Source organism: Mus caroli, unplaced genomic scaffold (assembly GCF_978045245.1).
Source record: "Mus caroli unplaced genomic scaffold, Mus_caroli_1 scaffold_8, whole genome shotgun sequence".
NCBI lineage: Eukaryota > Metazoa > Chordata > Mammalia > Rodentia > Muridae > Mus > Mus caroli.
In genome coordinates, this window is record NW_028227263.1 from 61,808,930 (window position 1) to 61,818,982 (window position 10,053).

Sequence of the window (10,053 nt, forward strand, 5' to 3'; positions counted from 1 at the left end):
AAACACAGGAGTGGATGTTCACAGTCAGCTATTGGATGTATCACAGGGCTCCCAATGGAGAAGCTAGAGAAAGTACCCAAGGAGCTAAAGGGATCTGCAACCCTATTGTTGGAACAACATGATGTACTAACCAGAACCCCGGAGCTCTTGTCTCTAGCGGCATATGTATGGAAAGATGGCCTAGTCGGCCATCAATGGAAAGAGAGGCCCATTGGACTTGCAAACTTTATATGCCCCAATATAGGGGAATGCCAGGGCCAAAAGAATGGGAATGGGTGGGTAGGGAAGTGGGGGGCGCTATGGGGGACTTTTGGGATAGCATTGGAAATGTAATTGAGGAAAATATTTAATAAAAATTTAAAAAAAAAAAGAAAAGAAAATTATGTTTTATTGTTTATGTTTAAATGTTGACTTATCAAGATATTTCCTTTTTTCTTAAAAAAAAATGACTGCATGAAAGTCTCATTCACCACCATGCTGAACAGGCAAGGTGCCACTGCTGTGAGCACATATGTTGTGGAGAGATAAGAGAGAAAGAGAAATGAAACATTGTACATTATGAAGACAGCTGGAACTGAAGATGTGAGGGGGTTGAGGAACAGCCTGATGTGAGAAACCTGTGCTTCTACTTGAAGCTATTGATGCGCTGGCCCATGTTGCCTCTGAGGGCTATGTCTGGATCTATGGCTCTGCAACAGCACAGGTCTGTGTTGATGTAGACAGTCCACCTTACCACCAAATATCATGTGGATGTCCCTGATCTAAACTGCCACCTAGCGACATGTTAACATCTAAGGGCTGTGCAGAGATGACCCTGCCCCTTACTGGGCCCTGCCCCGCACCTTGGTAGTATAGGAAACCTGGTCTTGGTAACACTGTTGCAGAAAATATGGCCATGCCTTTCACCAGCTTTGGCATTCAGGGGAGCTGGCCCCTTCCTTCACTGACCCTGCACAGGCATTGATTCAAGAAAGTTTGCCCAGCTGTCAGACTAACCAAATAAGCTACCACCCTGGCCCAGACCAGGTCTTTTAGTTGGCTCATCCCAACATATAGCCTATATATGAACTGTGGGAACATATAAATTAGCTGATCCTAGACAACCAAAGCTGCAGAATCTTCATGACACAGGGGAACAACAGCATATCTAAGAGGAGTCTCAGTGAGGATCCAGAATTGATGCTATAGCAAAAGCCAGGACCTCAAACCAGACCAATGACTCATTGCAATGAACAATTTCAAGTAAAGATAGTTAGGCAAAAGGGTATACTGTGGGACACACCATAATACATCATAGCTTCCATGGCGAGATTTTTTTATTATCTTGGGTTTTTTTTTCCTTTTTTGTTTTTCTTCTCTTGTTTTGTTTTGTGGAAAAGGTTACAAGAGCAAAGGGTAAATAGAGATAGACATAGAGATAGACATAGAGATAGAGATTGATAAGGATGATAGATAGATAGATAGATAGATAGATAGATAGATAGATAGATAGATAGATAGATAGATAGATAGAGATGATGAGAGAGAGGCAGGGGAGATGAGTGTAATTGAGGTACATGAATGTGAAATTCACAAAGAATCAATAATAATGTTTTTCTTAAATTTATTTGTTCCATTCACAACTCATTTTCAGCCCTTTCTCTGCTCAGTAGTCTGTCATTCAAGTCTTCCTCTCATTCCCCTTCAGACACTCTCTGGGTATCAATCACCCTACTCTCATCCCCACATTTCAAATTGCTACAGGATTAGGCACATCCTCTTCCACTGAGGCCTGAAAAGGCTTTCCATTTAGGGGTGTGGGATCCACAGACAGGCAGGTAGACAACAGGCTCAGGGACATCCCTTGTTCCCATTGTTTGGTGGGCCCACATGAAGACCAAGCTACTTATCTGCTCCATATGTGCAGAGGATCTAGTCCAGCCTGGGCTCACTCTAAGTGACCCAAAAATATTTAATAGGAAAAGTACTTTTAAGACTTATACTTTGTACTTTTTATACATTGTCTAATACTAGTTTTCTGAAAAATTATCAACTGAGTATGTTTAGAATTTAATTTTTCCAGTACCAGGACATTTTCCAATTAAAAATGTTTTGAGAGTTACATGAGTATGAATTTGTTCCATTTCTACATCCCCACTATTCTTTTGTCCAAAATACTCTTAAATTCATGATGTTTGCTTTAGTTACTGTTACTTTTATAAGTACACATAAATGTATGTAAAAATATATTTCTTTCTTAACAATTATATATAAATGTAGAATATTATAATTATGATAGATAGATGAAGAGAAACAGATAGATAATGATAGATAGATAGATAGATAGATAGATAGATAGATAGATAGATAGATAGATGAGAGATAGAGAGATAGAGAGATAGACCAACTGACAAACAGACAGATAAATAGATACCTAGATACATAGCTAGATTCTATAAATTCCAATTATTATTGCCTGTATGAAGGTGTGTTTAAGGTTGACAACTTGGGATTGGATTTCAGTTGGCTTATCTAGTTACATCATTTTACCCTTCTCTTTCTTCCAAACCTCCCACATAACCCCATGAATTGGAATTCAAATTCATGACCACTTTTTTATTCATTAACTGTTGATACATATATATATTCACACAAACATACATCTATGTATATTTCTAAATATATAAATACATTCTTTCACTTTGAAATTTGCTAACTACTGGGTCCACATAAGAATTTTTAACAAATTCTTAGTTCTGAATATAATATGAGCTTTGGATAAATGACAAAGAAATCACACTGTAATCAACCACCAAATTTCATCTCTACTGGCTAGATTTCATAATGGTAAAAGATGTTTTCAGTCTTATTGTTATAAACTAAAACATCAGTTGTCTTACTTAACTTTGAATCTAGAATACATCAATACTTACTTCCAGGCAAGAAGTGTTTGGTGATGTGATATTGGTAGGACTATTATAGACGCACTAATCATTTTATGATTGGATTTCATACCTGCTCCCCAGAAGAGATTTTAATGTTTGTTATTGCAATCCCAGTCAAATGCCCATAGCAGTGAGAAAAACACTTACTACAACAAATTTGGGATGCAATGGCATTTATTTCATCTTACAATATACAGTACACAATCAAGAAAACCCAGAAGAGGAACTGAAGTCAGGAACCCAGAGTTAGGAAATGAAGCAGAAACCATAGAGAAACACTAACTATTGGCTTGTTACTCATAGTTTTCTTATCTTAATTCCTTGTACAACCCAGGATAACCAGCTCAGTGGTGGCACTTCCGATCGTGAGATACAAATAGATACATCAAATATTAATCAATAAAACACCTGGTGATTTTCAGAAATTCTATCCAAGGCATCTGCCCAACCTGTGAGATCTCACCTGGGTCCCACATCTAGTTCTTCAATCAAATCTGCCTTCTAGAAAGGCATGACATTTTGAATAGTGTTATTAGATTTTCTGGAGTCCATCTTCTTGAGTTCTTTATATATATATATTGGATATTAGTCACCTATCTGATTTAGGATTGTTAAAGATCCTTTCCCAATCTGCTGGTGGCCTTTTTGTCTTCTTGACAGTGTCTTTTGCCTTACAGAAGCTTTGCAATTTTATGAGGTCCCATTTGACAATTCTCCATCTTACAGCACAAGCCATTGCAGTTATGTTCAGTAATCTTTCCCCTGAAAGATTTTTGAGGCTTTTCCCCACTTTCTCCTCTATAAGTTTCAATGTCTCTTGTTTTATGCGGAGTTCCTTGATCCACTTAGACTTGACATTAGTACAAGGAGATAAGAATGGATCAATTCGCATTCTTCTACATGATAACTGCCAGTTGTGCCAGCACCATTTGTTGAAAATTCTTTTTTCCACTGGATAGTTTTAGGTCCCTTGACAAAGATCAAGTGACCATAAGTGTGTGGATTCATTTCTGGGTCTTCAGTTCTATTCAATTGATCTACACGTCTGTCACTGTACCAGTACCTTGCAGTATTTATCACAATTGCTCCATAGTACCACTTGAGGTCAGGCATGGTGATTCCACCAGAGATTCTTTTATTGTTGAGAATAGTTTTTGCTATCCTAGGTTTTTTTTTTTATTCCAGATGAATTTTCAAATTACCCTTTCTAATTTGTTGAAGAATTGAGTTGGAATTTTGATGAGGATTGCATTGAATCTGTAGATTGGTTATGGCAAGAGAGCCACTTTTACTATATTGATCCTGCCAGTCCATGAGCATGGGAGATCTTTCCAATGTCTGGGACCTTCTTTGATTTCTTTCTTCAGTGACTTGAGGTTCTTATAATAGAGATCTTTCACTTCCTCTCAACTGAGGAATACCAAATGGCTAAGAAACACCTGAAAAAATGTTCAACATCCTTAATTATCAGGGAAAGGCAAATCAAAACAACCCTGAGATTCCACCTCAAACCAGTCCGAATGGCTAAGATCAGAAATTCAGGTGACAGCAGATGCTGGAGAGGATGTGGAGAAAGAGGAACACTTCTCCATTGTTGGTGGGGTTGCAAGCCGGTACAACCACTCTGGAAATCAGTCTGGTGGTTCCTCAGAAAATTAGACATAGTACTACCGGAAGATCCAGCAATTCCTCTCCTGAGCATATACCCAGAAGATGTTCCAACTTGTAATAAGGACACATGCTCCACTATGTTCATAGCAGCCTTATTTATAATATCCAGAATCTGGAAAGAACCCAGGTGTCCCTCAACAGAGGAATGGATACAGAAATTTACACAATGGAGTACTACTCAGGAATTAAAACAATGAATTCATGAAATTCTTAGGCAAATGGATGCATTTGGAGGATATCATCCTGAGTGAGGTAACCCAATCACAAAAGAACACCCATGATATGCACTCACTGAGAAACGGATATTAACCCAGAAACTTAGAATATCCAAGATACAATTTGCAAAACACATGAAGCTCAAGAAGAAGGAAGACCAAAGTGTGGATACTTCATTCCTTCTTAGAATGGGGAACAAAATACCCATTGAAGGAGTTACAGAGACAAAGTTCGGAGCTGGGATGGAAGAAAAGACCATTCAGAGACTGCCCCAACCGGGGATCGATCCCATATACAACCACCAAATCCAGACACTATTGCATATGCCAGAAAGATTTTGCTGGCAGGACCCTGACATAGCTCTCTCTTGTGAGGCTATGCTAATGCCTGGCAAATACAGATATGGATTCCCACAGTCATCTATTGGATAGAACACAGGGCCCCTAATGAAGGAGATAGAGAAAGTACTCAAGGAGCTAAAGGGGACTGCAACTCTATAGGAGGAACAACAAAATGAAAAAACCAGTACCCTCCAGAGCTGTGTCTCAAGTTGCATATGTAGCAGAGGATGGCCTAGTCAGCCATTGATGGGAGGAGAGGCCCTTGGTCTTGTCCTTGGGATCATATGTCCCAGTACAGGGCAATGCCAGGGCCAGGGAGCAGGAGTGGGTTAGTTGGGGAGCAGAGCATGTCGAGGGTATAGGGGACTTTAGGGATAGCATTTGAAATGTAATTGAAGAAACTATTTAATAAAAAAAGAAAGGCATGTCTTATGTTTTCTCCAACAGAAAGACCCTTTAATACAACATGCAACCTATCCACATAGGCATATATACCTTTACACTGTGGGAAATACTGTTCAAAGGTCAAGGATAATATGTACACCCTTCATGACTTCATTACCCCAAGTTATTTCCAACATGTAGGCCCAGCTTTCCATGTGTCTGATATTCTACACCAATCTGCTTTGTCTATATCAACTTTGAACTAATAAAGGAAGTGCAAATACCCAGACTTTATCACAAAATACCAACAATATGACAAATTAAGCCACTATCTTTCTCTCCAAAATGTACCAGTACTATGGAAATGTTTGCCAAGGAAGGTTATTTAGATAGGCACCAGAAAACAGAATTTAAAAGAATAATCATAATTGTGATCAAAGAATTCAAATAATTTAAAGAAGACACAAAGAAATAGAAAACGAAGACACAAAGAACAATGAAATTAAAGAGAATGATCTTCTTGGACATCAGTGGGAGGCAAAGCCTTTGTTCCTGGGAAGGCTCGATGCCCCAGTGTAGGGGAATGCCAGGCTAGGTATGCAGGAGTGGGTGGATAGGTGGGTTGGTGGAGGAGCACATTCATAGAAGCAGAGGCAGGGAGCATGTGATAGGAGATTTCTGGAAGGGAAACCAGGAAAGGAGACAACATTTGAAATGTATATAAATAAAGTATTCAATAAAATATTTTTTAAAAGAAATTTAAGAGGAAGAACTCAGGCAGAACATATGCCTAAGTCAGACCCAAAAAATATAGCAATAAAAATGATAGAAATTTAAAAAAAAATTCTAGAGCTTAAGGGCAGAATTTAGCCAGGTAGTGGTGGTACATAACTTTAATCCCAGCAATTGGGAGGCAGAGGCAGGAAGATTTCAGAATTCTAGGCCATCCTACTCAGAGTGAGTTGGAGGACAGCCATGGCTATACAGAGATACCCTGTCTTGAGAAAAAAGTGAAGAATTCAATGAGAATAATGGAATATGGAACAGCAATTTAGTTGATATAAAAATAAAATTGGAAAAATCAATAACTTAATAAGCAAATTCACTGGAAAATATTTCAAGTAGAATGAATCGAGTAAAAAAATTGTCAAGATTTGATAATAATGTACAGAAGCTAGACAAAATGAGTACATAATATGAATTTTAAAAAAATAAATAAAACAAATCAAATTAGAGGAAAATACAGAAAATGCAGAACACAGAAAGAAAGAAAGAAAGAAAGAAAGAAAGAAAGAAAGAAAGAAAGAAAGAAAGAAAGAAAGAAAGGAAGGAAGGAAGGAAGGAAGGAAGGAAGGAAGGAAGGAAGGAAGGAAGGAGAGAGAGAGAGAGAGAGAGAGAGAGAGAGAGAGAGAGAAAGAAAGGAAGGAAGGAAGGAAGGAAGGAAGGAAGGAAGGAAGGAAGGAAGGAAGGAAGAAAGAAAGAAAGAAAGAAAGAAAGAAAGAAAGAAAGAAAGAAAGAAAGAAAGAAAGAAAGAAAGAAAGAAAGAAAGAAAGAAAGAAAGAGAAGAAGAAAACCCTAACCTTCAAATTGAATGCATTGAGGAGGGATAATAATCCCAAGACTACAGTATAAAAGAGATCTTCAAAAAGATCATAGAAAAGTCTCCAAATCAAATAAGTACACATCAAAACCAATACAAGAAGCACATGGAATGCATAATCAATAATAGCAGAAGAGAAAATTCCCATAGTATATTATAGACCTCAAAGTATACAAAACAAAGAAATCACATTGAAAATTTCAAGAGAAATACTGCAAATCATAAATAAAGGAAAATCCATCATAACTACTGTTGATTTCTCAATGAAATATATCAAAGTCAGAAGATAATGAGCAATGCATTTCCAAGTGCTTAAAGGCTGTGATGACCAACCTAGTATAACTTACCCACAAAAACAAAATGTCATATATAAAGGATAAAGGAAAATGTTCTACACTGTAAACAACCAACAGAGCAAACCTAACAAAAACATGGGAAACACTATTACTGGCTGACAATACAAATAAGTGTAGACAAGAGATTGTGGAATGAAAATGATTAAAACACAAAGTACAGTTGCTAACACAAAAAAACAACAAAAATTCAACAACAGGATGACAACAATTAACGTACATTTCAGTAATAAATTTAAACACAAATAACTTCAATTCACTAACCAGAATACACAAGACAACTGCATGAATCAAGAAACAAGATCCACATATAAAGGATCTACAAGGAGTACATCGTAGCTTGAGAAGTTTTACATCATTCTTTCTGTGAACATATCCTAAGACATAAAACTTTTCTTAGAGCTCCTTTGACTTCTGTGTTTCTCAGACTGTAGATAATGGGGTTTAACATGGGAGTAATGACCCCATACAACATAGAGATGAGTCTGTCTCTGCCAGGATAGTGTTGACTGGAAGTTGGGCGAATATATGTAAATATAGTGGTGCCATAGAACAAGAATACTACAAGAAGATGGGAAGCACATGTGGAGAAAGCTTTGCGCTTTCCTTCTGCTGACCGGATCTTTAGGATGGTGGAGACAATGTATATGTAGGAGATCAAAGTGATCAGAAAAGCACCAACCCCACAGATGCCTGCTATCACTAAAAGAAGCATTTCTGCCATGTAGGTAGATGAGCATGACAGGGCCACCACAGGTGGAATATCACAGTAGTACTGGTTAACTCTATTAGAATTGCAGAAAGACAGGCTAAAGGTGGACATTGTGTGGACAAAAGAGTTCAGAAACCCAGCTGCCCAAGTCCCAAACAACAGCTGCACACAGCGAACCTTGGTCATGATGAGGGAGTAACGCAGAGGAAAGCATATGGCCACATAACGGTCATAAGCCATCACAGCCAGCAAGAAGACTTCAGTCCCAGCTAGGGCCACCAGGAAATAGAGCTGTAAAGCACACCCAACAAAGGAAATGCTGTGATCCTCAGTCAAGAGATTCTTAAGCATCTTGGGGACAGTAGCTGATGGGCAGAATATGTCCAGTAGGGACAGATTTGCCAACAGGTAATACATGGGAGTTTGAAGCTTTTTCTCAGTCACAATGGCCAAGAGGATGAGCCCATTCCCCAGTAAAGTGATCTGATAGATGATGAAAAAGGCCACAAAGAGTGGGTAGCGCACTTCAGGGAGGTCAGAGAGCCCTATGAGGATGAATTGAGTCACTGTGGTAAGATTGTACACATCCATCTTCTTTATCCACAGGATGTTTCTAATGGAAATGAGAGCACAGAATACAGATTAGAATGATAAAGCAGGGATCCTGCTTGTGAGAAACTGAGAATATATCAGAACATGGTTGAAGGTGACATGTGTTACCCTATCTTAATTATTATTATCACATAGTGGTGGATCATGAACTTTTTTATGTGTTTTAGATTCTATTTACAAGTATATTATCTACATTGTTAAGAAATATTGGTTTGTAATTCCTTGTTGAATCTTCCTGTGGTTTGAGGAGCCTCATAGCATGAATTGGGCAATGTTCCTCATGTTTCTATTTTGTAGAATAATTTCAAGGGTATTGGCATTAAATCTTCTTTAAATGTCTGGGAGAATTCTATACTAAAATCTTCTGGCCCTGGGCATTTTCATTGTTGTTGTTATTGCTGGGGGACTTTTAATGATTGCTTCTAATTTACTAGGAGTTACAAGTCTATTTAAACTCTATACCTGAAAGATCAGGTAGGTGGTGCCTATCAAAAAAATTATTCTTATATTTAGATTTTCCAATTTGATGGATTACAGGTTTGTAAATTCTGTCCTTACAATTCTCTGATTACCTTCATGTCTATTATATGGATTTACCTTTTAGTCTTTCTAAAACTTCTGTGTATTTATACTATTTCTAAATATACAAAATCCCCATTCCATCTCTGGAGGAAATTCACTAAGTAACTAAACAGACCTTGGAAATTCATGACTTGTTAATCATATAGAATCCTTATGTAAATGTTAACCTCGCAATTCATGAAAAACTGATGTGATTTTCACATCACCTTAAACATTTTTCTCATTCTGTTATGCCTTGTTTTAATGTGTATGACACTAGACACTTCTTCAGTCTAAATTAAGGTAGAATTACTTTATTACACAACTGCTTACTTCATATATTCTACTATATAATCATATTATATATACAAGTATATTCAATAGTGTATAAGACTTTAATACTAAAAATTATCAAAATTATAGGAAATCATATCAACAATGAAATCATGAGTGTATGAATGACCATTGACTTCTTCAACATATATTTTACTTGGAAGAACTAAATGTAGAAACAGTCCTATAACTTTGATACCATATCTTTAAAATATGAACAATGGAATTGTCATTAACATATGCATAATAATGAAGTTCACTAAATTGTTCAGAAGAAGTTAGACAAACTTATAGAAATTAATATTTTGTTTGGTGATTTTGAAAAAAAATTTCTATAGTACCACAT

General features: G+C 37.2%; 1 protein-coding gene across 1 annotated transcript; it reads right to left on the reverse strand.

Moving 5' to 3' along the window:
• Positions 1-7,844: 7,844 nt before the first annotated feature.
• On the reverse strand, positions 7,845-8,801 carry LOC110299502 (olfactory receptor 5V1-like). Its single transcript, XM_021169214.2, has one exon. The coding sequence runs from the start codon at positions 8,790-8,792 to the stop codon at positions 7,845-7,847; it is 948 nt and encodes a 315-aa protein (XP_021024873.1). The 5' UTR covers positions 8,793-8,801.
• Between the last annotated feature and the right edge of the window lie 1,252 nt (positions 8,802-10,053).